At 37.6% G+C, this 27,993-nt stretch overlaps 2 protein-coding genes across 5 annotated transcripts in view; one reads left to right on the forward strand and one right to left on the reverse strand.

The window, feature by feature from the left end:
• Positions 1–6,378: 6,378 nt before the first annotated feature.
• On the reverse strand, positions 6,379–24,035 carry dnajc12 (DnaJ (Hsp40) homolog, subfamily C, member 12). Of its 3 annotated transcripts, XM_053502741.1 has the most exons (7): positions 23,948–24,035; positions 23,688–23,787; positions 20,675–20,753; positions 20,329–20,468; positions 20,018–20,153; positions 19,838–19,898; positions 6,383–6,531 (listed from the first exon to the last, which is right to left on the reverse strand). In XM_053502741.1, exons 2-7 carry the CDS (start codon positions 23,763–23,765, stop codon positions 6,438–6,440), a joined length of 588 nt encoding a protein of 195 aa, XP_053358716.1. In that variant the 5' UTR covers positions 23,766–23,787; positions 23,948–24,035; the 3' UTR covers positions 6,383–6,437. The 3 variants fall into 3 exon arrangements, with proteins under 3 accessions (XP_053358718.1, XP_053358716.1, XP_053358717.1); XM_053502743.1 differs by lacking the exons at positions 23,688–23,787; positions 23,948–24,035 and adding an exon at positions 22,960–23,062 and having other exon boundaries at positions 6,379–6,531; XM_053502742.1 differs by lacking the exon at positions 6,383–6,531 and having other exon boundaries at positions 19,665–19,898.
• sirt1 (sirtuin 1) overlaps positions 21,953–27,993 on the forward strand; it is a 45,082-nt gene continuing 39,041 nt past the window's right edge. The window contains exons 1-3 of one of the 2 annotated variants that reach the window (XM_053502739.1): positions 21,953–22,025; positions 26,803–26,916; positions 27,658–27,896. In XM_053502739.1, the coding sequence (XP_053358714.1) occupies positions 21,962–22,025; positions 26,803–26,916; positions 27,658–27,896 (417 nt within the window). In that variant the 5' untranslated portion in view covers positions 21,953–21,961. Of the gene's footprint in view, positions 22,026–25,926; positions 26,293–26,802; positions 26,917–27,657; positions 27,897–27,993 lie in introns of those variants that run through there. The other variant, XM_053502738.1, reaches the window with a different exon arrangement.

Below are 27,993 nucleotides of genomic sequence, written 5' to 3' on the forward strand. Positions count from 1 at the left end.
ATTTCACGTCTCACAGATTCGCAGACTGGTCTCCTGCCCACTGTCCCCACCCACCCAACCCCCTCCCCCTCCTCCACGACTTATAGACGGGGGTGAAGCCTTCACTGTCCGTAAAATCCTCAAGTCTCGCCGCCGTGGACGTGGTTTACAGTACCTGGTGGACTGGTAGGGCTACGGCCCTGAGGAGAGAAGTTGGGTACCAGCCAGGTTCATATTGGACCGCTCCCTCATTACTGATTTTCACAGACTCCACCCTGAGGCACCTGCTAGAACGCCAGGTGGCGTTCATGGGGGGCTTTTTGTCTCACGTATTGGACTTCCACACTCACGGGCTTTGTTACCATTGGGATTTGGGGTTTTAACGACTACGAACTTGGATCACAGACTTTTCTCTCGTCTTTCTGGCTCTGAACTCTGCTCTCCCTCGACCACGAGTAAGCTCAACAAAATCAGCCACCAACCTGCGCGATTTCGTCATTCTCTCACCGGCTCTCCACATTTTTGCATCCCGGCACAAGTCACGCTACAAATAAAGTCCTTTGCACCAGCTCTTTGCACTTCCGCATTCCTGCGCGGGACACACAGGGCGCTCTCGCCGGCTAACGGCACTTCCGCATTCCTCCCAGGCTCACGCCAGTTTCCAATCTCACGTCCGGCAGTTTATAACATAATAAATTCATAGCAGTTGCGCCACTGCACTTGGAACCATCTCGTCCTGCATTACTAACAGTTTAGGTGTTATTTTAAGCTTGTATGTTTGCTTTATTTTATACACTTTCTTTGACATGATGTGATAATATGGATGCTGTAACTGTTTAATGAGAAATGATGAGGAGATTGGGCCTGTGAACTAGATGAAAACACTTTAATGACATCATATCGTAATTGAGCCCGCAGTGTAATGACAATGTGGGCTCCATAATGAAAACGCGGATATAACAATGACTACATGGGCACCGTAATTACAGCACTGTCATTCTGCCATGGTTCCGTCAACAACGTAATGACCGCATGTGTAGACCGTAATAAGATCGGGATGCCACAGCCGTCTAAGGTTGGCTGAAAACTCCATTTTCCAGTTTTCTGGAAGTCATTATGGTTCCATTACGATGAGTATGATGCTTTGCGGTGTTAGTACATTTCCACGCGAAAAATTTAACATTTACAGACAAGCACATGCTGTAATTTATCAACATATTCGCATTGCTTTTCACTACACTTTGTCCACCTGTCAACAAGCTTTTGTATTCCCTTATTAAAGATGTTTTAGGCTGAGCTGCGACCCACAAATTCACTGCTGTCTTTTTTCAGAAGTAAATCTTCTTCCTCATAGTACTGCTTTGAGGGAACTGTAACAAGCACAGTTGATTGTTGAGCCTTTTTCCGAATAATGTTCCGAACTGGCCCTTTAGAATCCCAGAAAACTACTGTATAAGCATCAATTTTCCAATTAATAGTTGACGTGAACTTTTTCTTGGTTGGTTTCCTTCCATACACTGTCGTTTACTCTCATGCTCATAATGATAAATCTATCTCTCATATATATTTATGATTCTTAAAAAAAAAAATTACCTTCTTTTAGGGCTGCAACTAATGATTGTTTTAATAATTGATTAATCTGCGGATTTTTTCCCCTTTCCGATTAATCAATGAATCGGATAACAAAAACAAAAAAAAGAAAAGCATTAATTTCCAACTATTTATTCAAAAACATAACTAAAATCTTTAGAAAGTGCACAAACATGTTGCTCCTTGAGCTGTTATAATAATAATAAAATAAAATAAAAATGGACTTCCACAAAAAACATAAACATGTATGCTTTACATCTGCCAAATGGATTACGAGCATAATTTGTTCCAGAAGCTGGCTCGTATTCCAAAACACCCGTAAACCAAATTACACACTAACACACTGTACACACACGCATACAGACACATGTCACAGTGTTATGGTAAACAGTACACGTGTGCACGGGTGATGATTATACCAGTAAGCACTAAGTGTTTTTTTCCCCGATGATGGATTTCTCTGCCTCGTGCATCTTTCCTTTACCACCGCTCGTTTTTTTTTTTTTTTTTGCACCGCCCTGTCTATGACCAAGTGTGTTTACTCCACTCCGCGCTCAAATAAAGTTTTTTTTTATACACAACGGATCGGTTATAAAATTCATTGCCAACGCTATTAGTAAGTGATTTTTATCAATTTAATCGATTCATTGTTGCAGCCCTATCTTCCTTAGACTATTGGTCCATATTTAGATTGCAGAAAACCAAATACTTCTGTTTATGCTCTTTTGTGAGTTGTTTCGGCAAAAGGTACACCCTCAGACCACAAAAAATTAGTGGTGCTGTTCTTTCAAACAAATCATAAGTGGGGCATCCATTTTAGTTTACGCCATGGTTACAAATGAACTGATGTAACATGTTCACACCTGCGCATAAATTGCAATATCATTAAAAAGTTGATTTATTTCAGTAATTCAATTCAAGTGAAAAAATATATTATATACATTTAGTACATACAGACTTATGTATTTCAAGTGTTTATTTATTTTTATTTTTATTATTATGATTTGCATCTAATGAAAACCCAAAATGCTACCCTGTGGTGACCAGCTTTATGGAGATGCTGATTTACTTTTCCAGCAGGACTTGGCACCTGCTTACACTGCCAAAAGTACTAATACCTGGTTTAAGGAGCATGGTACCCCTTGGCTTGATTGACTAGCAGACTCGCCCAACCTAAACCCCTTAGAGAATTAATGAGATATTGTGAACAGGAGGGTGCAAGACACCTGTCACAACACCAGAGAAGAGCTGAAGGCCACTATCAGAGCAACCTGAGCTTCCATACCTCTATTCATACAAAGGGAGCCCCAACAAAGTATTGAGAGCTGTACATGTTCATACTTATCAGTAGTTCAATTTCTGTTAAAAATCTTTTTTCTTGAGTAAAATTTTAGCAATATTTAATATTAATATTTATTTTTATAAATGCTCAGGCTTTAAAAAGTCTCATATTTTAGATTTGTTACATTTAAAGTGAAATAACCGTTTTTTGTTTTAATATTGATGGTTATGGATTCTAGCAAAAAAAATCAATAATATTTTTAAATATTAGTATATTTCCCAACATCAATAAAAAAAAGAATTTACAATATATAAATGTCCAACTTCTAAAAAAATATTTATTGTTTATTTATGCACTTAATACTTGGTCAGGGCTCCTTTATTACAAAATTTTGCACTGTCACAAATATATGGCCACCATGGTACCAGCCATTTCTGGATAGCAAAAAGGAATTTACTTACCACATGCCAGTGCCAATAACCACATACAAAACCAGTCACAGAAGCACTTTCAGCAACGAAACACATCTGCTAACGTTATCACATCTTAACATTTTGCCTCCTCAGTAACAAGTGATTCTGAATTTTCCAACTAGTGAGCTACAAAACTTCTAACACAAGGCTAAGTCCCGAATCCCCTTTCTAACCCCTGAACAAACACACCTACTTGTGTTAAAAAAGGGAGTCTACACAATACATAGTTTACCAGATTTACTGTTTAATTGAGGATTTCTGATGCTTTCCTGGGATGGACAATACTGTTCTTGCATAAACTATTCCAGAAGAGCAGTAATAGCATACATCCTTGGATGCTCCTCCATACCTGTAGCCATTTGGCTGTATGCCAAAATCATCAATATTAAAACAATTAAAAGGCTTGAACTACTTGAGTTGTGTGTAATGAATCTAAAATATATGAAAGTCTAATGTTGATCAGTACAGTACAGAAAATAATGAACATCACTATGCTAATTTTTTAAGAAGGACCTGTATATATATATATATATATATATATGTATATATATATATATATATATAGTGTTTTATGACATAGTGACACTAAACAGCTGAACAACTTTACTTTTCCGTTTACCTCTGAGAAAAAAAGCTGTATTTTGTTTATCTTCAGAGTAACACCTTCCAACCACCTCTCATGGTCCATTGTTAGTTTTAGTGATTTGGCAGAAACTAATTATGACTAGTGATGGGAAGTTCGAATCATTTTAGTGACTCGGTTCTTTGAAGCTCAAAATGAACGAATCTTTTTTTGAGTCATTTCGTTCATTTCATTCTTTTGATCAGAAATAAATTAAAATGTTGTGTTTTCAATAAAAATACCCCCAATACTTCTACATACACAAATTTTGGCTATAGTGCCAGTTATGAAAATATTACAATGTAACTAAGGACATATTATAATAAACAGAATGAGCAGCTCACCTCTTATATCTTCCAATCTGAGTCGTTCTTTTGTATCTATTGCACCGCATAGCGTCTAGGGGAGTCAAGTGTCAAAAGAACGAACGATTCTATACGTGTAACAGAAAATGTAGACGCAGATTCCAAATGTATAAAGATGCATGCTATTATATCTATATACAGTGGTGTAAAAAACTATTTGCCCCCTTCCTGATTTCTTATTCTTTTGCATGTTTGTCACACTTAAATGTTTCTGCTCATCAAAAACCGTTAACTATTAGTCAAAGATAACATAATTGAACACAAAATGCAGTTTTTAAATGAAGGTTAACGTTATTAAGGGAGAAAAAAAAAATCCAAATCTACATGGCCCTGTGTGAAAAAGTGATTGCCTCCCTTGTTAAAAAATAACTTAACTGTGGTTTATCACACCTCACTTCAATTTCTGTAGTCACCCCCAGGCCTGATTACTGCCACACCTGTTTCAATCAAGAAATCACTTAAATAGGAGCTACCTGACACAGAGAAGTAGACCAAAAGCACCTCAAAAGCTAGACATCATGCCAAGATCCAAAGAAATTCAGGAACAACTGAAAACAAAAGTAATTGAGATCTATCAGTCTGGTAAAAGTTATAAAGCCATTTCTAAAGCTTTGGGACTTCAACGAACCACAATGAGAGCCATTATCCACAAATGGCAAAAACATGGAACAGTGGTGAACCTTCCCAGGAGTGTCCGGCCGACCAAAATTACCCCAAGAGCGCAGAGACAACTCATCCGAGAGGCCACAAAAGACCCCAGAACAACATATAAAGAACTGCAGGCCTCACTTGCCTCAATTAAGGTCAGTGTTCACGACTCCACCATAAGAAAGAGACTGGGCAAAAATGGCCTGCATGGCAGATTTCCAAGGCGCAAACCACTTTTAAGCAAAAAGAACATTAAGGCTCGTCTCAATTATGCTAAAAAACATCTCAATGATTGCCAAGACTTTTGGGAAAATACCTTGTAGACCGAGGAGACAAAAGTTGAACTTTTTGGAAGGTGCGTGTCCCGTTACATCTGGCGTAAAAGTAACACAGCATTTCAGAAAAAGAACATCATACCAACAGTAAAATATGGTGGTGGTAGTGTGATGGTCTGGGGTTGTTTTGCTGTTCAGGACCTGGAAGGCTTGCTGTGATAGATGGAACCATGAATTCTACTGTCTACCAAAAAATCCTGGAGGAGAATGTCCAGCCATCTGTTCGTCAACTCAAGCTGAAGCGATCTTGGGTGCTGCAGCAGGACAATGACCCAAAACACACCAGCAAATCCACCTCTGAATGGCTGAAGAAAAACAAAATGAAGACTTTGGAGTGGCCTAGTCAAAGTCCTGACCTGAATCCTACTGAGATGTTGTGGCATGAACTTAAAAAGGCGGTTCACGCTAGAAAACCCTCAAATAAAGCTAAATTACAAAAATTCTGCAAGGATGAGTGGGCCAAAATTCCTCCAGAGCGCTGTAAAAGACTCGTTGCAAGTTATCGCAAACGCTTAATTGCAGTTATTGCTGCTAAGGGTGGCCCAACCAGTTATTAGGTTCAGGGGGCAATTACTTTTTCACACAGGGCCATGTAGGTTTGGATTTTTTTCTCCCTAAATAATAAAAACCATCATTTAAAAACTGCATTTTGTGTTTACTTGTGTTATTTTTGACTAATAGTTAAATTTGTTAACACATTTAACTATTAGAGGGGGCAGCGCAGTAACAAGAGGGGGCAGCGCAGTAACAAGAAGTACAAGAAGGTAACAGTTTGGTCTACATTCACACTCGGCGGTCACAGAGTGGAAAGACTTTGAAGCAGTGTATATATTAATCTAAGCTTGAACTTATCAACATTGTTTCGTTCAGAATCCGCTTCAGTGTGTTTCTTAATCTTTCCCCACATTTTTATGTCAATCAAACACATGTTATATATATAATACTTTTCAAATAAAATCGCTATTACTTGACCCTGTTTAGTTTAGCAGACAAAAAACTGAAAAGTCCTTTAAGGTAAATCAACTGCATATGTAGTTTATTTATAGTAATTTATAAAAGAAAATTAATATACATTGTACAGTACAAGGTAAACACGAGAGATTACAGAATAAAAAAACAAACATTGTCGACTTTATAAACAGCTTAGTATACTGTGCGTCGAGATGCTGAAATCCCTTGCATGATGTCCCTCCATTTTGTGCTTCCATTCCAAGTGGAGAGATATTTGACCGACAGCCTAGAACAAAAGAACTGTAGGTGTGATCACAATATATATACAAAAAGATGCATGCTATTATATATGTAATAGCATGCATCTTTATTCATTTGGAATCTGCGTCTACATTTTCTGTTACATGTATAGAATTAGTTTCAGCTAAAACTCATGATCAATGGTGTTATGGTACTTATGTAATGATAATTAGTTTCTGCCAAATCACTAAAACTAACAATGGACTAAAAGAGGTGGTTGGAAGGTGTTATTCATTTATTTATTTTCTACAAGGGCGCTAACTACACGGACCAAACTGTTACCTTCTTGTAATGTTATAAAAATCCTAAATATAAACAAACAAAATACAGCTTTTTTTCCTCAGAGGTAAACGGAAAAGTGAAGGTGTTTAGCTGTTTAGTGTCACTATGTCATAAACAGTGAAACAACGTGGACTCATCGCTGTGCTTGTTGTAACTGAAAAAAAAAAAAACCCTGAAACTGCTTCAAAGTCTTTCCACTCCGTAACGGCTGAAATCCGACACGACACTACGTTAGGCTACGTCTCATTTGCATACCGACGGTGATTGGATGTTTACCGAGGGCTCAGGGAAGGTGTGTGTGTGTGCGCGTACTTCTTGGGCTTTAATAAAAATTCTAAATATAAACAAACAAAATACAGCTTTTTTTCAGAGGTAAACGGAAAAGGGAAGTTGTTCAGCTGTTTAGTGTCACTATGCAGATGTTACACTCAGTGTGGTTACTGAAATCTTTGATTTAGTTCTCATTGAGTGGCCTCTTCCACATTTCCCCTGCTTTTATTACAGGATTCTTATGTGAGCATAAACAGTAAAACAATCCACAGGTTTATAATACACCGTGGCCAAGTGAACCACGTTCCCGCCGATTAGGCGCGTGGTTCGTTGCCTAGCAACACTGAACAAAACGAGGCATAATCGTGGTGTTTGCTTCGGTTATGACTGTCGAGTTATCTGGGAATTTGCACATCAGCCTCTGCTTCAAACTCGAAAAAAGCCATAGCCAACTACAGGGGACACGGGAATCAACTCTGGAATCACTTTTAATTCTTGTGTCTGACAGCTTTGCAGGTTACACAACAATCGTTCAAAATAGATTAGACTAAGTGAGGGAGAGAGAGCAAGGTCGATAACCTTAAATGAAAACCAGAAAAAAGGGTACATCACTATTCCTGGTAAATAACTGTTAAATTACTACTTCTAAAACACACCAGTTAAATAAACTTTTAAACAAATACACCAACAAAATTATTTAACTAAGCTTCTAACACAACTAACTAACACATACTATTCTATGAATCCTTTAAAGGGCATGTAATACACATCATCATATAACATTTTTTGTGAATACATTTAAACTTAAACAACAATTACAACATACCATAAGTTACTCTTTTTCTTGTAATGAGCACTATAGTGAATTAATTAAATGTCAAGTAATTTAATCAAGATTTAAGTGATCAGTCTTTCGTATAAGTAAAGAGCGGTATTATCATACCATCAGTGTCCCTGAGATGACCAGCAGCCGATACGCTTCCCTGTCTCACATGTTACTGACTGCAGTCTCTTACACACAGGTTTTTATACACAGACCCTATACTGTTACATCATAGTTACATCATAGTAGATACTGTGAGGTGGCGATTCTCTGTCACAGATGGTGCTTGTATGTTGAGTCTTTCACTTATTTAACTTTACAATGACATAGTATAGTTTATTATCTGCTGTGGTAGATCTGATTTATTCAAACACAATATTGTTTTAGCAATAATTTCACGGAAGCGAGTTTAGAACTAAATCAGTGCTCCTGCTCCATCCGAGACGTTCAGAAGCTTCAAATAAAATTAATTAATCTCTATACTGAGACATGTGAAATTAGCCAGGCCTTTAAGGGCGCCAGCAGCAGTGCTTAGGTGTATCCCGGGTTCTCAAAGATAGTGGTACATGCTGGAGCTAACGATATACCGCTTCGTCAGTCAGAGGTTAGTAAGAATAACTTTTTAGTGGTGTTTAAACTAGCGAAGACGATGTCCGTTGAAGTAATATGCTCTGGTCCCATCCCAATGAGAAGTGGCGACATAGCTTACAGCAGGTTATGGTCGCTGAACCATTGGATGTCCAGGTGGTGCTCTGAAAACAACGTGGGCTTCATAGATAATTGGAAGACCTTTGAGGGCAAAACTGTCCTGTTAAGGCGGGACGGTGTCCATTCCACTCGGGAAGGTGCTGCTCTCATTTCTTGTAGTATATGTCATAGTCTTAGAAGAGGCCTAGTTAATTGGTGACAATCCAGAGCCCGGGCCAGGGAGCAGACAGACAGGATAAACCAACCGTCTGCTAGCTGCATAGAGTCATCACTCAGGGATTACTGTATAGATACTGTGTCTGTTAAACAAAAACCCAAATCTAAAGCAGTTATTGTTAACGAAACTATCACAGACCACGAGTTTGATATATTATGTTTAAAAGAAACCTGGATTAAAGAGAACGAGTATGTAGCTCTAAACGAAGCTAGTCCTTCTGGATACAGCTACATACACCAGCCTCGTCTAACTGGTAGAGGAGAAGGCATCGCAGTTATTTACAACGATAATCTGGCTATCGTACAAAAACACAGATTTAAATTTAATGCATTTAAAATTCTCTATAGTAACATAAAGTCAGCTTAGACGATTCCGTTAATCATCATTTACAGACCTCGTACTCTGAGTTTCTTTGTGAATTTGCTAATTTTCTCTCAAACCTTGTTGTTTCCGTAGACAAAGCGTTAATTACTGGAGATTTTAATATTCATTTTGAGAATCCAGAAGACCCTCTAAAAACAGCATTTATGTCCATACTGGACTCAGTAGGAGTAAATCAGTGTGTATGAACCATTTCAAAGCAGTACACCTGATTCCAAGCAAATGCTCAAACTGCCAAAGAAGAATATTATGATCGACTGATAGCAGATAGTTCCAGCAATAACAGAACCCCTGTTGAAAGTAATTAACTGTTCACTCAGCAGTGGGTATGTTCCTAAATCCCTTTAATTAGCAGTTATTTAACCACTAATCAAGAAACCTGACCTTGACCCCTGTCAGCTTTCCAATTACAGGCTGATATCAAACCTCCCCTTTATCTCTAAAATTCTGGAAAAGGTAGTATCACAGCAGCTATGTTTATATCTACATAGAAATAGCATAAACGAACTGTATCAGTCAGGATTTAGGCCTCATCACAGCACAGATACAGCACTTGTTAAAGTAGTAAATGACCTCCTAGTGGCCTCTGATTTACTCTGGCCACTATACTTGTGTTACTCGACCTCAGTGCAGCTTTTGACACTATTGATCATAGTATTTTCCTTCACAAATGTAGTAGGAATTAAAGGAACTTATGGCTTTTATTTGACTGATTGTTATCAGTTTGTAGATTAAGATGGTGACCATTCCTCATGTTCTCAAGTTGAGTTTGGTGTTCCACAGGGTTCTGTTTTAGGCCCACTGCTTTTTTCCCTTTACATGCTTCCTCTGGGCAACATAATTCGTAAACATGGTATTAGTTTTCATTGTTATGCTGATGACACACAAGTATACGTTTCAGCAAAACCAGTTTACTAAAGTTGAGCAATGTGTGCAGGACATAAGAGATTGGATGTTAATTAATTTCCTTTTGCTTAATCCTGATAAGACAAAAGTTCTAGTCATAGGACCATAAGCAGCTAGAAGTAAGCTTTCTAAACACACTGTAATTTTAAATGGCCTTTCTGTTCCATCAAGTGCAACAGTAAAAGACCTCGGTGTGATTATAGATTCCAGCCTGTCATTTGAAGCACATGTAGATAATATTACCAGGATAGCATTCTTTCATCTCAGAAATATTGCCAAGATAAGAAATATATTGTCACCAAATGATGCAGAAAAACTAGTTCAACTAGGTTGGATTATTGTACTGCCTTACTGTCTGGTTGTTCAACAAGGTGCTTAAACAAGCTTCAATTAGTCCAGAATGCAGCAGCAAAGGTCCTCACTCGAACCAGAAGATACGAGCACATCACTCCTATCTTATCCACATTGCATTGGCTTCCTGTGAAAGTATAAATCATTAAATGGTCTCGCGCTGCAGTATCTGAGTGAACTGCTAGTGTCTTACAATCCGCCATGCCTACTTCGATCAAAAGATGCAGGCTGCTTGTTAGTAGCACGTATTACTAAAACTACAGCTGGGGGCAGAGCTTTTTCTTACTAAGCCCCAAAGTTATGGAATAGTCTTCCAATTAATGTTCGTGACTCAGACACAGTCTCAGTGTTTAAGTCTAGGCTTAAAACCTATTTATTTAGCCAAGCATTTTTGCAAATAGATTAGCCTTAGGTAAAGGAGCAGATCTGGGGGACTCATGGATGTGGAGTATTAGGTGAACTGGTATTTTTAGATGCCGTCTTTCCCACTCTCATTGATCACTTAGGTTTGTTGACGGTGAGGTGATTGGTTGCTTTACATCCCAGGAAGCCCTCATGTCTGTGTTTTTTTTTTTTGGCTCTCCCTTTTTAGTTATGCTGTCATAGTTAGTCTTGCCGGAGTCCCTGCTTGCAATCTACACTAAATATACATTCACCTTATACATTGTTTAACTGTGGCCGTACCTAACTGCCATCTATCCATCTCTTTTGCTCTCTCCTCTTCTGCTCTCTCCTCTCTCTCTCTCCCTTTTCCTCTACCTATCTCTGTCGAGCTATACATGCTGCTCCTGAACTGCCATTGATCTAGACCTTCTCTGCCCTCTGGACCTGTCTAACTCGTCCTGGAGTCCTGCTTCTGGTTGGAGATCTCATCACATAGATGCCCCGTGTGGTCTGGGGTGTGTATGGTGACTGGGGATGGCTCCACTTTTCCATGAAGGTGGTCCTGTCCTCGACTGATGCAGACAGTTGTTTTCTGAGGACCTGTAACTTTAGTCGCTCAATAGTTCAGGACTGGAATTTCTTACAGTCTATCTGAGCCTCCAGGAACAAACTGGACTTTAATCTTACACATTTCCTCTTATATTAAACTTCCAGTCTTGCATAATATTATGCACATCAATCCCTGGTAACGGCTTTCACCCAGATAAAGATGGGTTTCCTGTTGAGTCTGGTTCCTCTCAAGGTTTCTTCCTATTTCCATCTCAGGAAGTTTTTCCTTGCCCCTGTCGCTGTCGTCCTCGGCTTGCTCATCAGGGACAATCATATCATTTTGATTCATACATTCACATTTCAAATTCAAATTTTATTTGTCACATACACAGTCATACACAGTACGATATGCAGTAAAATGCTTTGATAACTGCTCATGACATTAAGATAAAATACCTTAAAATAACACAAGATATAAAATTAAATAACATAACTGTACAGAACAAATATACAATATAAATAAAATATGGGGGAAAAATATGAGACAGCTATACAGAATATACAATATATGAAAAATATAGAAAAATAAGAACAGTGGTACAACAGATATATGGAATTTTATGGACATTTTTGTGAAAATGAAGTTGAATATAGATGGACTATAAATGGAAACGTCACATATTTAAAGTGTTTAAAGTGTCTTGTGCATCCAGGTAACAGAACATCCAGGGGGTATGCAAATATGCTTGAAAGTGACATATTTAAAGTGACTTGTGAGAGGGTAATTGTGTAATTTAACTAATGTCCACAAATGGTAGTTGTGCAGTGGCCACTAGTGTAAGTGAATGTCCAGGTTGTCCATAGTGAGTGCAAAAACCATATGTGTGTATGTGCAAAATGTATCAGTACTGTGTGTTAGCCTGAAGAAGCTCCTCCTCAGTCTCTCTGTGATGGTCTTCAGGGAGCAGAATCGCTTTCCTGACCTCAACAGAGAGAACAGTCCATTGTTGGGATGGCTGAGGTTCTTCACGATCTTCCTGGCCTTGGTCCAGCACTGCCTGCTGTAGATTGAGTGCAAGTCAGGGAGCTTGGTGCTGATCGCACCACCCTCTGTAGAGCTCGTCTGTCCTGCATGGTGCTGGTACCGAACCAGTTTAAGATGTTTCTCGTCAGGATGCTCTTTATGGTGCAGGAGTAAAAGTTCCTGAGCACCTTGGAGGGCAGTCTGAAGTCTGTCAAGCGTCTGAGGTGGTAGAGACGCTGCCGGGCCTTTTTCACCACAATGATGATGTGACAGGACCATGACAGGTCCTGCGTGATGTGAACACTGAGGTATTTGAAGCTGTCCACTCTCTCCACTGGGCTGTCATTGATGACGCGGGTCTGGTAGTTCCTCTCCTGCTTAGTGCTGAAGTCCACTATCAACTCCTTTGTCTTACTGACGTTTAGAAGAAGGCTGTTCCTCTGGCACCAGTTCTCCAGATTCCTAATCTCCTTCAGGTAGGCCGTCTCGTTGTTATCAGAGATCAGGCCCACCACGACGGTGTTGTCAGCAAACTGAATGATGGTGGTGGAGCTGGTAGTGGCCACACAGTCATATGTGTACAAAGAGTCAAAAAGCCCTGGGGGGCTCCAGTGCTGAGAGTGATGGAGGCTGAGACATGTCCACCCATCTTTACTGCCTGTGTTCTGCCAGTTTGAAAGTTGGAGATCCACTGGCACAGAGATGAGCTGAGTCCCAGGTGCTCCAGCTTGGTGGTGAGTGTGGAGGAAATTATGGTATTAATTTCAGAGCTGTAGTCGATGAAGAGGATGTTCACATAATTCCTCCTCCGAGTGTCCAGGTGAGTAAGTGGTGTGTGGAGATGTGAGATTGCATCATCTAAGGAACAGTTCGGGCGGTATGCAAACTGTAGTGGGTCCAGTGTGTCAGGTAGTGAAGAAATTATGAAGTCTATGACCAGGCATTTAAAGCACTTCATTACTACTGAGGTGAGGGCTACAGGGCGATGGTAATCGGCAGACCACAGGCAGTAAGGATGGGCAGACACGTTATTTCTATCTGTTATCACCCAAATGCGGATGGATTCCCTGATTGAGTCTGGTTCCTTTCAAGGTTTCTTTCTATTGCCATCTCAGGGAGTTTTTCCTTGCCACCGTCGCCGTCACCCTTGGCTTGATCATCAGAGACATTTCATTCATCATTCATTTATCTCATTATTATCTAGACACATTTTTCTCACACATACACATTTTTTTAATTGAATTTTTTTTTTCATTTTTGTAAAGCTGCTTTGAGATAATGACCATTGTTAAAAGCGCTATATAAATAAAATTGAATTGAACATGTCTCAGCCTCCATCACTCTCAGCACTGGAGACCCCCAGGGTTGTGTTCTGAGCCCCCTGCTGTACTCTTTGTACACCTATGACTGCGTGGCCACTACCAACTCCACCGCCGTCATCAAGTTTGCTGACGACACTGTCGTGGTCGGCCTGATCACGAACAACGATGAGTCGGCCTACCAAGAGGAGATTGGAAATCTGGAGAACTGGTGCCAGAGGCACAATCTCCTCCTGAACGTCAGCAAGACAAAGGAGCTAATAGTGGACTTTTGTACCAAGCAGGAGAGGAACTACCAAACCCCAGTCATCAACAGGAGCCCAGTGGAGAGAGTGGACAGCTTTCGATACCTCGGTGTTCACATCACGCAGGACCTATCATGGTCCTGTCACATCAACACTGTGGTGAAAAAGGCCCGGCAGCGTCTCTACCACCTCAGATGCTTGAGAGACTTCAAACTGCCCTGCAAGGTGCTCAGGAATTTCTACTGCTGCACCATAAAGAGCATCCTGACGGAAAACATTACAACCTGGTTTGGAAACACCATGCAGGACAGACGAGCTCTACAGAGGGTGGTATGTTCAGCGGAGCGCATCATCCGCATCAAGCTCCCTGACCTGCACTCGATCTACAGCAGGCAGTGCTGGGCCAAGGCGAGGAAGATTCTCCCTGTTGCGGTCTGGGAAGCGATTCCGCTCCTTGAAGGCCAACACAGAGAGACTGAGGAGGAGCTTCTTCCCACAGGCGATAAGGTCTCTTAACCACAACAAAACACAGGACTAATACCATCTTTTTAACATCAAACACTGACTGGGCATTCATGGCCACTTCGGACACATTCATGCACACTTGCACTATATATTTATATTTTCATCTATGGACCACTGCACAAATCACTTCATAAGTCAATTTAATAAGTCACTTTTTATGAATATTTGCACACCCCAACCATTTCTAAAATTCTATATTTCTGTTTTTGACAAATTTCTATTTTCTTCTATATTTTTATATTTGCTATATTGATATTTTGTTCTTATTTGTAAAGTATATTTTACTTTGTACAGTATATTTCACTAGTTAATTTTATTTCTAACGTATTTTTTTTATTCATATTTATAAGGTCACTGGCAGTCGTATAAGCAATTCACTGCATATCATACTGTGTATGACTTTGTTTTCTGACAAATAAAATTTGAATTTGAAAAGCTGGTTCATGATAAAGATGCACCACTATTAGTCCTGGACATCTTCCCACATCTCCTTGGTTTAGTAAAAACAATTATAGTCCCAGTATAAGTACACATGTAATAAAATACATGACAATCTTGACATCTAAACTACAGTTCAACTACAGTAGAGCAAATTTCATTAAGATTCTGGCTTTAACTGGCAATACTTTGAATGGGAAAAACAAGCCAATAGCAAGGTGGAACTACATAAAAAATATTTTACCACATTAATTTTATTTGTGTTGTCCAATATCACAACATAGTGTCAAATGGGTATAAAGAGCTTGGGGTAGAATAGGAACTGCTGATGGGTTGGGCTATGTGGGGAAGTGAGTAATGTACAATGGTACAGGAAATAAAACATTGCATTTTTTCGGTTCAATTTCATTTATTTAACCTTTATTTTATGAGGAAAACTTTATTAAAATTTTGCATCTCTCTTTGCATGTTCCAGACAAACAACAGAAAACAATTAATACACAGATTTATCACAATTTTTACTGGTCAATCTCAAGTAAAAGAAATAAAAAAAAATTTAAACATCAAAAGATAATGCACAGACATTCTGCAATAAAAGGTTTAAATCTGCCCAAAGGAACGACTGCCTATAATTTAAGCTCTTTTTGCAAAAGGTTTTATGTGTGGGTAGCTGCATACACAATTTGTTTTTGCCAAATTCCATAAGCTTTAGGTAGAACAGAAGTTTGTGCATGTAGAGCATAATTATTTTAATTTTTACTACACACACACAATAGTGCCAAAAGTACTTGCTCTCCTGTCTTCAAACACACATAAGAACTTTCCGATGATGTTGCCCCACTCTTTGCAGCTATAACAGATTCAACTCTTCTAGGAAGGCTTTTCACAAGAACCCGTGTTCTATCAGGTTGAGGTCAGGACTCTCTGCAGGCCAGTCAAGTTTTCCCATACAGTACCAAACTCACTCATGGCACAGTAGGTACTTAATCGAAATGTTGGTTTTACCGCTGCACCACACGGTGACAGCATTTGGGTTTGTGCGTTTGCTGACTTTTACCGCTAAGTGCCGCTATATAACTATAGACTGGGGCCTCAGGCCCTAGTTAATTCTCTCAAGGATTAATGAGCCGTGCTCCTTTAGAGCGGCACGTAGTAGCAGATAAAATCAAGTAAAACATTGTGGTTTAACAAATTCATAATCACAGAACTAAAATTACAGTACAAATGTAGAATTAAAATTAAAATAAATCTGATTAGGATCGAATTTAAGCAAAGTAAACGTTAACACAGTGAGCCTTTAGATTTTATCATGTGTATTTAGAAAAGCTACGCGTATAGGTTTTTGTGTCATATATTTTGTGTTCTTGAAATTTGGAGTAGATTTATGAAATAAATGTCCGTAAATTAAAACATTCTCAGGAGGTGCTACTGCGTCAGCCCCACTTGTGTTTTTGAATTATAAGAATGAAATGCAGTAGGCTGTTATGATCATCATAATTTTCTTTAATAAATAATGACCCCCATTGCACTGTACCACAGGTGGCAAAACCTTATTAAATTATTAAAGTGAAACATTAAACGAATTCACAATCACAGTAATAAAAATACGGTACAAATTTAGAATTTAAATTAAATATGAGTTTCTTATTTGCATTGAATTTAAGCAAAGTAAATGTATACCTTTACTGTATATCTAGCTTTTCATGAAACTGACTCTGGGTGTGCATCAGAAAAATGTTTGCCAGATTAATGTGCCAAAACAATATAATAAAACATTATAAGACTACATAGCCTTTATAAGACTCTACTTTTATTTAAGCGCACAATGACAAAAACACTTTATGATTTTGTAAATGTTTGAAAGCAAACAGGTTGCGCTGTTCTGTATTGTTTTTGGTGAATTTGAGCGCATCAGAAAATGAACCGAAACTCTACACAGACGTGAAATACCCGCTTTTCTCTCATTCCTATGAAAAGTGGATTTTTGATGCATCCACTGCTGCGGAGACGACGAGATGACATGATTAACTTCATCACTAAAACTGAAACCAATGACATCAATAATTTATCAATGAATTTTTAAAATGGTCAGTGTCAGTCTGCTTACTGTTTTTCCTTTCATTTTCTGCTTACTGTTATTGACGCATTTATAATCATTAGTCTACTTCTGCCGGTGCGCTCTGGAAAACTCGTGTGCGGTTGAGTGCTGATTAGACTACATAGGAAATTAAAGAGGAGGATCTCGATGCCAAATCAAAATCCCGAGCCCAAACCTCAGTTAAATTAAATGAACAAATATTATAAGTAAAAAAACAATAGCCTATGTTTAGAAAACGTTTATAAATTCTTACCGAGATGAGGCTTCGTTGGCTGGGTGTTATGGACAGAGCACCGGGAAATCTCCGAAATCGTTGGGGCTTTTTTTCTGAATAGACGCTATCTTTAATAACCAATGGAGGTTTTGAGCTGTATACACACGCATTTTTGCCTAAACAACTCTTAAAACTACACTTGTGACACAATAACAGTAATATTATTAAATGACCCACTACATCTTATATGACCCAACATGAGCAACCCAACAATGTGTTTAAAGTACCCGAAATAACCCAGAACTTAAGTAACAATAAACAAATACAGAGATACGCTACATAACCGTTTATTCTTTGTACAAATTAAATTGTCAGCTAGTGAACTTGATCGTCTGCCTAAACAACATTTAACAAATTTTTTTTTTTTTACTCATTATTGTACAGTACATATCAATAGCTCTGCCTCAGATTTTTCATGTACATGGTTGTTACATAAAGTACTCATATGGAAATTAGCATCACTATTGTATTTCTTCGATACAACATTTTTTATTACTTAATTAAATTTTAGAACTGCAGCAAGTGAAAATGTCCCTTTGCACCACCTGGTAGTCATTTCACAAATGACTTTGAAATGCAACTGGGTTATTTTGGCTGCTGTCGTTTATAGCCGCGGCGGTAATAGCCATTCCAATTGAGTACCTACTGTATGTTGAAGCATTAAGAGTTCAATTCACTGGAATTAAGGGGCCAAGCCCAACTCCTGAAAATCAACCCAACATCATAATCCCCCCCCGCCACCAAACTTTACACTTGGCCACAATGCAGTTAGAAAAATACCAATCTCTGCTAAATCAAGACTCGTCCATCTGACTGCTAGATAGAAAAGTATGATTCGCCACATGCTTTACACCACTCCATTCGATGGTTTGCATCGCACTTGGTGATATAAAGCTTAGATGCAGCTGTTTTGCCATGAATATAACAGCTTATAAAAAAAAAGAGAGAAAGACCACTGCAAAATAATCAGTTTCTATTTTTTTTTTATTTACAGGTGGATGTATTGGTAAGATGTGAGATGAACAGTTTTGTTAAATTTTTTGTGAACAACTGCTGGAATTCCTCCTAAATTCAAAATATAACTATTATATTGAGTGTATATTTAAAGGAAATGACAACAACCAAGACACCTAATAACCCAAGGTCATGCAGTTTGCAATGATTACAATTACAAATGTGCGTGCGAGCAATGGAAACTCTTATTTGTCTGAATTTATTTTTACTTTTTTCAAAGGTAAAGTTAAGGTTAGTTTTTTTTTTTTTTACTTTATATTTTGTATTAATCATTTCGCTTTGATATACATGTTTCCAATGTATAGGTTTCAATGTATAGTGAAACCTCGGATTGTGAGTAACACGATTTGCGAGCGCTCAGCAAGACAAGCAAAGATTTTTAATACATTTTGACTTGGAAAACGAACAAGTCTTGGTTTACGAGTACCGAGTATCATGTATCACGCATGGGCTTCTTGTTTTGATGCCAAGCGTCGCGTGATCACAACTGAGCCAACGTTTTTTCTTTATCTTGCACTGCGGAATTGAGGATAATCGTCTCCCCTGCTGGGTCTTAGTGGGCGTCTCTTACTGGTATAATCAACATATGCGCACACGTGTATTGTTTACTATAACACTGATCACTTGTACGTGTGTAAAACATTTCATTTTGTGTCTGTATGCATGTGTGTAAAGCGCGCGTGTAAAGCGCGCGTGTAAAGCAAAAGCAAGTCTCATTAGAGAGGTTAAAAATCCATTTTCTCTCTCTGCTTAAGGCTAAACCTGCTCTTTGCCTGCTCTGTGTGTGCATCATTGGACACTGTGCCCCACACACACACAGACCCCTCCTACTTTCGCCTTTACAGACACACACACACACACTCTTTCTCTCTGCTCTACACAGAAACACTGCTCAGTCGCAATTTAAAGGTAAAGTGCAGGTTAATTTGTTTTATTTTTACTTTACAGCAGTGATTCCTTAGTGTGTCCCTGAATCAGGTGTCATCAGAGAGATTTCTTATTTATTTTTCCAATAAAACAGTGTTTTAGTTGTGTGCACGCATGTGTGAAAAGAGGGGAGTAGGGGTACCTGTGTAAAATTAGAAGGGAGCGAGGGAAGCTTACTTTAGATTCACACATACACAGCTGCTGCGCGCACAAACGAAAACATCTGTAATACAAGGATTGTACATAAAATATCGGACTTCTGAAAAATATAAGTCCGATATTACATGTAAAATCCTTGTTTTATTGATTGTATTTAATAATCAAATTTTCTGAGATTGTGAATTTGGGGTTTTCATGAGCTGTATGCCATAATGTGCTAATTTCTTTTTTTTTGTTTGTTTAGTGATTTATTTTCTACATTCTACAACAATACTGGGGATTTCAAAACTATAAAATAACACATACTGTATGGGATTAGGTAATTACATAACAACAAGAAAAACTATCTGCAGGATAAACTCATTATAATTTATTATTATAATTGGTAATTTCTAAACCTTTTCAAGAGGCCTGAAGGAGGATCATCTGTACAGTGAAATTTGTGATGCCAGTAACCACCTAAGGGAAATAAAACATCAAAATGATCAGTGACATTAAAAGACAGTGGATATTTAGTACCATGATACTAAAATTTTTTTAACTGATAACATTAGGACAATATTGTATATTAAAATTACTTGAAAAAGAATTTTCATCAGTCGGTATCCCCTCTATTGGCACTTGAGTTTCCAACTGACAAGCATGGAATTCAGGTGTGTCTTCTGATGCTTTAAGCATCGGCTCCTTTTTGCTTTTAAGGGCCCAGTGCATTGACTAAAAATTTATATACATAAAACATCCAACAAATCCCATGTATTTATTTTAAACAGGCATGTATATATTTAACCTGTCTGTTATACCTAATAACTGTTTGCGTATTTCTATATAAAAAAAAGGGTATTGAAATATCAATGCAGGACAAAATGTCCTGTTAAAAATTGTCACTTACAATTTTAACTGAGTCAGTCAAGGCCTGCCATTCACTGAAAGGTACTGTGATGCTACTTCTCAACCAGTAATCATATTGTCTCCTTTTGGTCTCATCTGTGAGAATTTCTTTTGCCTGTTGCAACATTTGAAAGTCTTGTACTGGACAAAAGAATTTAAATAATGCAATACAATCTTAAGTCTTTTTTAATTACCTGCACATCACTTTTTCACATGCAAATAAAAAAATCTTTGAAATGGTAACATGTTCATCATACTAGGCAATTTTATTTATATAACTGTATACAATTTCTGCTAGCAGGAATAGTAGGCTAATAGTAGGCTAGATTACATTTTCTTGAGCTTACCTGCTTTAGGATTTTCTGGATGTTTGTCAGGGTGGCAAGACAGAGCTCTTATTTTATACTCCACCATAATTTGTTCAGTCTAATGGATACACAAAACAACAGACTATAAACACGCTGCTTATCAGCCATGTTCACTGATACAAAAAAAAAATGATCCAATATAAATTGATATGATCTGTTTTGGCAAGATTAATATTTGCACATGTCTATAAACTGTACAGATTAATGAAGACTAGGGGTTTAATGCAATGCAACTATCTATCTCTGTTCAGTGCTCAAAACGTAAATTTCTTTAACCTTGTTTGAAACTGAACACAAAGTGGGCATAAGGTTTCCAATAAATTCTGAGTCTTACCAAACACATTGTCAGCATAGTCTGTGAATTCTGACTCTAACAGGTTCTAAACTAGATAGCTCACATGTGTTTAAATGGTTCTTAATTGATGTGTAAGACAGGTCCAGGTCTTAGGTCCATATAAACATTGTCTTTGCTTCATCAAGCAACAAATTACATTAAATCAGTCACTGTCTGCAGTTAGATGTTTAAAATTTACATTTACATTGTTTCATGCAGGCAACACCCTGGCTCAGAGAAAGGTAAAGCAATGGACAAAAAGAGGGCAAATGAATTTACAATGGTCTCACTCACTCAACGTTCAATCTAAAGAAAATGTAACTTATACAAGTGTGGCAGTGTTGGCAAATGACTAACAGGTCATGCTTCATAGTAATGTTGAATATGTCTTTGTCATGTGTTGGATATTTCAGGTTATTCTATAGGTCACATGATTGATACTGTATAATGACAATGGTGTTAATTTACTAGTCAGTATGTACAATCACAATGATGTCAATCCACTAGTCAGCATTATATATACAGTAGGCCTAAAGTACATACAGTAATGTAAAAAAAATTAGGACACCCTATGAAAGCCTGGGTATTTTGTAACATTTCTTAATATATAAATATATTTAATCTCAATGTTAACAATACTGAGATTAAAGTAATTTAACTAAACAATTAAAACTGAAGAAAAGACTGTTCAAGATCTTCGGTAATTGTAATTCTACAAAATGCATACAGTATTCTAACTGACTAAAAGTTAGGACACCCTCACATTTGTTCCCACTTAAAATGGCTCAAATCACACACACACACACAGTGGATCACACCTGGTGCACATGATTAGTAGATCATTACTCAGCATTTTGAATGAGGCTTGCCCTATTTAAACCTCAGACATTTATATTGGTAGGCTCCTTATTGTTGAACTGAGAGTGAGCACCATGGTAAGAGCAAAAGAGCTCCCTGAGGCCTTCAGAAAAAAAATTATAGCAGCCCATGAGTCAGGTAAGGGATTTAAAAAGATATAAAAAAAATTTTAATCAGTCATTCCACTGTCTAGAAAATAGTCTACAAATGGAGGGCTTTTAAAACAAATGCCAACAAGGCAGGTCTGGTCATCCCAGCAAGTTACTGGCTACTGTTGATATGAAAGTGCATGCCTCTACAATTAGGAAGAGATTGGACAAGTTTAACTTCCATGGGAGGTGTGCAAGGAGGAAACATTTGCTCTCTAATAGAAACATCAAGGCCAGACTGAAGTTTGCCAGAGAGAATGTTGACAAAGACCAGGACTTCTGGAATAATGTTTGCAGAAAACTTTGCTACATTGAAATTACAACTGGTTGAGACGGCCAATCATGAACCAGATTCCGGTCAGAGAATCAGGATAGCAGGAGAAGTCTAAGATTTAGAAAAGTCTAAGAGAGACTTTTATTTATTTTATATATGCATCTGCCTATGTCTCTAGTGTGAATAATGGTCTACAAAGAACAAGAGGAATAATTACAAATGACTAATTACTAAATGAATTGACAGCAACATTGATTAACACAATAAGCAGCACTATTGTATTTATCAGAAAATATGCAGATTTAACTCAAATATATTAAACAGAAATATCAAATGACAATTGTGATTAACAGAATTCCGATGAACAAAATCTAAATATCAATTTGACAATCTGATTAACAATATTAAACTAAATAATATAATAATAAATAAAAATAAATAATCTATATTGGTATAGGCAAACACAAATAAACTTGTTCAGAACAATTACATATAGTGCTAACACAACAATGATGACTCAGCAGAATGCACGCGGCAATCGCTGCAGCAAATAACCGATTAAGTGCAAGACTACGAGTAAATTAAACATCAGAAATAACAATAACCTGCATGTTAAATAATAATTATATACAACATTGTTCCAACTTACTTGTATTATATGAACACATTATAGGAACATAGTGCAACATAAACAATGACAGACAGCTATACATTGCAGTCGGTTCCACCAACAATCGTTCCCTTAGAAAAAAGGAAATGAACTTGAGTTCCTAGTTCCTTAAACGGGCTTTCTGACAATGTTCTTTGGACAGAATGTAATTATTTGGACAACAAAATCGAGGACATGTTTGGCATAAACCAAAGACAGCCTTCCAGGAAAAGGCTGTAAAGCATGGAGGTGGAAATGTGATGGTTTGGGGCTGCAGCAGGACCTGGCCAGCTTGAGTCTCACTGTTGAATTATATTAGACATTTTTTATTCATGAATCAAGATTCAGTAAACCTATTGATTTTAAGGGATCTGAATAATTTAAGTGTGACAAATACAAAAAATTGCCCTGATTCCATGGCCTTGTTTTTTTTTATTATTATTATAAACAACGCCAATTGTTGTTTCCAACGCGCACCTATATTTATATCACCAAGTGACCGGTGAGCCTTGGAAGTTTTCTAATGAAAAAAAAAGGCAACGTTAGGTTTACTAATAAACTCGTGGTGATTTGTTAGAAAGTTCTTAATCCTGTGGCTGGTAGGATGGGAAAAGTCCATGGGAGGCGAGTTTGAGGAGAATCTACTAACTATTCAGACGAGCGTAATGACAAGGCAGAATTACATTTATGCTTCTTCTAGGTTGGGGGGACAAAACCAGAAATCTTACCGTTGACGACTCGTCGCACCCGAGCAAGCCGTAATAATCTTCCAGTTCTCCTATTTTACAATTCAATATCTTCTCCATGAGTGTGGAAGCAGCCTCAATTCTTTCACAACACAAATAAAACACGTAAAGGTTGGTATGAATGCTAGACATTTCACTTTATCAGGTTCTACAATAGAGCAATACCAGGTTTATAAATATTGTGAAATACTAACTACATTGTTTGTAGGAATAATATCGTATTACGAACTCAGTAATCTTACGTTTCGATAAAGCTGTAACGGTCTTGACGTCAAACGTTTGGAGGTTCTTGTTTCTCTATTAGACGCTGAAATGGACGTGAGGCGGAGCCGCGATTGTGGAAAGCCAAAGTGCTCATGATGGTGTGTGTGTCAGCCATAAGGATCAGATAATTAGACTAGAGAGGGAGAGAGAGAGAGAGAGAGAGGGTGTGTGTGTGTGTGTGTGTGTTGGGGGATCAAAAATTTTAGGTTTATTGGTGTATACTGTAAAGGGATATTTACTGGTTATGTGCATGTCTTAAGAAGAGCTTTTGTACAAGTTTGTACTTTTAATACCAATTGTTTAGTTATGGCAATGGATGAATAGATTTTTTTTTTACACCATTTACATATCTTTTTTATGTTTTGATTATTTTTATATGCAGAAATAAAATTATAGTTATATAGCCATTAAGAACTCGCCTCCGGGAACAGATTATTTTTTTTTATGCCGAGGTACCACTGTACTTAGACATCTGCCTGACGTTTAACCTGCACCTGAGTGAAATCAAAATGTTGAATAACAGTTATGTGTCAGATTTTATAAACTACTTTAAAATAAGCTACTAATAAGCTATACCTTTACCAATAGATATTAAGTACAGAAGCTAAAGTGAATTTTTGAACTGGATATATTATATATTTTCACCAATGAAATAACTGCACTGAAGTGGTGAATTTTTTTTCATTTTCATTTAATTGATAAAAGCAGTATAACTTAGCGTGAAATTCTAACAAAATTTTATTGGCTTGTAATAAAGTTGGACAGAGAGTTCTGCCATACAGAAAGACAGGCATGAAAGACAGGTATGTGGGCTTCAACCTGAAAGAATATCAATGATTACATTAAAGCGGATCATCTTATTTTTAAGCTTTAACATTTTAACTGTTTTTACAAACTATTTAATACTACTCTTTACTATTATACAGAAGCTTGCCTAAATCACGTGACTGACGCGTTTGGCGTAAAGGCTCATGCACATTGAGTCTCACTGTTGAATTATATTAGACATTTTTTATTCATGAATCAAGATTCAGTAAACCTAAACCTTTTTTGTGCATTTCATAGTTAACTTAACATTTACTTCTTATCTAATATATAAAGATAGGAAATGCACACAAAAACATTTGGTTTAATATTGATGTCCTCGATCCCTATCTTATAAACCCTAGTGTTATTGTATCTATCTCTCTTTTTTTCTTTTCCTCTTTAATTATTTTTTTATTGTGTGTTTAACAATTTCTTTATTGTGTGTTGTCACTTGATTTGTGTACCGAATCCTTGACACGAAATATAACATTTACATCTATCGTGTGTTTAAAGTTGTATTTATGTTCATATTTTAAAAAGAAAAAAAAGGTAAGGACTTCTTACTTCTTATTCCCCTTTCCTTTCTGGTCTAGTACTTCCTTTAATTTCCAAAGATTTAAAGATGGTGAATAAATATTTGCCTTTGAACATTAGACTTTCAAACAACGCAAACAAAACTGACATTACTGTCAGTGATGAATGCAACTTGAAGCTGCCTGTCCATATAAATTGTGCAGCTTTCTACACAGAATTTGTCCACTAGATGTCAGTATAACGTGTCCTTAAATGGAACTTCATGAAATCAACCTATTCGAAAAACTATCGAAACTATTGGCTGAAAAGCCCTGGCACGCAAATGAGGCTTCATCTCACCAACACTATTTTCCACAGTCCAAAGTCATGCAGATTAGGCTGCTTGGCGTTCCCAAATTGCCTGTAGTGTGAATGACTGTGTGTGTTAATATTTGTGATGTTTACGTGCAAAGCGGTATATAAACCGAGTGAGTGAAAGATAAAATCCCTGAGCGTGGTTTAGCCGGGAGGATTTCGGATCCCCCTCTTCAATCAAACTGTTACATATTCCAGTCCAACAGGTGGCGGTAATACACCTACAAGCTTGCTACCAACGGGCAAAAACCTTAAAGAAGAAGATGATCGTCGTCTGCAGCGTAAATGCGTATTTAAGAGATGGCGGACACGGAACATAAATCTGTTGGAGTTATAGACAATTGTGATCTAATAAGCGAGCCGGTCTCTAAGAAACCTCGCAGTAGTGTTCAGAACTGTGCTCTAGACATTATAAACGGAGAGCAGATATCAAGTGGTGACGAGTCAGGCGGGAGTTGTGCGGTTAGGATTTCACCACGGCCCGCAGATGCAGAGCCGGAGATGGGGGTGGCTCAGGCCACTAATGGGGCACAAGAAAACAACAATGAGCCTGTGACGTCAGAGCTCACGAACGATTTATCTAAAACAGATAAGATTCTCATGGCTGGAGTTGAAAGTAAGGTGCTAGGTAGGTATCGTTGCATAGCTATTAACTTGCATGTTTTTTCGTGTCTCTCTTTGCCTTTGTGCTAAGATTAGCAACAAAAGAAAGCAGAAGACGAAGCTAGTTAGTCTGGTTATGGGAAAGTGCGTTGATGGATAGTTTATGTGCTGTAGTCGCCATATGACTTAGTCTTCAAACTTTGAGACATTTATTTAAGTATAGGCAATAATGGCACATGCCATAACTTTTTTTATATTTTACGTTTGGATTGTAGTAAGGCAAAGGCAACTACCTGAGAGAGAACCCAACTTATTTTCCTGGTGAATTATACATTTTGTATGTGTTTTTTTTTTTTTTTTTTTTTTTTTTGGTGACATTTCTATTTAGGGTATATAAAAACTTGTTTGGAATTGAAGTTATTAGAACAACGTATAAATAAATGACACATGGGTAGACATGACAGAGCTCCAAGTTTAAAGCATTACAGGACTCAAGTTTTACTAGTTTAAAGCATTTTTTTACTTTCTTAAACAGGCTCAATGGATGATGGTATTTCCCACAATGGATATTATTCACCTGACCTAGGTGATGATGATGACTGCTCCTCTCATGCCAGTTCTAGTGACTGGACTCCCCAGCCTCGTATTGGTATGTTTAACTGGTGACATTTATACCCATCAGTAATTAGTAATAGTTTCCCATTTATTTTTTATTTGATGCTCTGAAATGCTTCTAGATCTGTATAATACTACATTGTGTATACTAAATTATAGTGTGAAATACTTTGTACACAGCCTGGGCCAAAAGTCTCGCACACAATATTTCATTGGATCTTCCTTTTTGTTTGTTTGTGTACATATTTGCCTTGTCATTGTTTTGGTAAGCTCACAACATTTCTTTCCATCCAAATTCGCATTGACTTCACTCCAAGATTTTGTATTGATGATGGGATAGTCAGACCGCTGCGTAAAGCCTTCTTAAGCACATTTTAAAGATTCTCAATGAGGTTAAGGTCTGGACCAGTGGTGGCCAATTTATGTGCAAAAATAATGCCTCATACTCCCTAAACCACTTTAAGAACCACTGGATAGTTCTTAACCCAATTTAAACAATTTTAGCAACCTCCTTCGTTGTGTTCTTTTTTCCAGGATATGTATTCTGACATGGTTGTTTAAGAAATTACAAGCTGCTTAGTGCAAAGTTCAATAACTTGTTGCAAGCTGAACCAATTAATCACAGCAATAATTATCCAATGGGAGCCTCTTACATTTTGCTTCTTTAAATCCAAGTGGTGACACTTTTTTTTTTTTTCTTTTGGCTAGGCAGTGTATGTCTACCAGTTTACCAATTAAAATTTAATATCTTTTTTTTTTTTTTTTGTTCTGATAGGTTCTTACCACTTCATTCAGCAACAAATAATGAGGGAGACTGATCCACGGAGTATTTTAAATGAACTGCTTCCAGAAACCATCATTCCACCTGATCTTGATGACATGACACTATGGCAGATTGTCATCAACATCTCAGAGCCTCCAAAAAGAAAAAAACGCAAAGATATAAACACCATAGAGGATGTCATCAGACTACTTAATGACTGCAAAAAGATACTTGTCCTGACTGGTGCTGGGGTATGTTTGCAGTTGGCATTAAGTCTTTTTTGATGTTCTGTTTGAGCTGCATGGATCGGCAAAATGTAATCAATAGTCACATGTTTCCATTTGTTTC

The sequence above is a fragment of the Clarias gariepinus genome, chromosome 8 (assembly GCF_024256425.1).
Source record: "Clarias gariepinus isolate MV-2021 ecotype Netherlands chromosome 8, CGAR_prim_01v2, whole genome shotgun sequence".
NCBI lineage: Eukaryota > Metazoa > Chordata > Actinopteri > Siluriformes > Clariidae > Clarias > Clarias gariepinus.

Coding starts and splice junctions, on each gene's coding strand:
- dnajc12 (XM_053502741.1), bottom strand. CDS start 23,765: ATGGAGAAGATATTGAATTGTAAAATAGGAGAACTGGAAGATTATTAC. Junction 20,754..23,687: donor GGTGCGACGAGTCGTCAACG/GTAAGATTTCTG, acceptor TGTATCCATTAG/ACTGAACAAATTATGGTGGA. Junction 6,532..19,837: donor CCTTCAGGCCTCTTGAAAAG/GTTTAGAAATTA, acceptor CTTTTGTTCTAG/GCTGTCGGTCAAATATCTCT.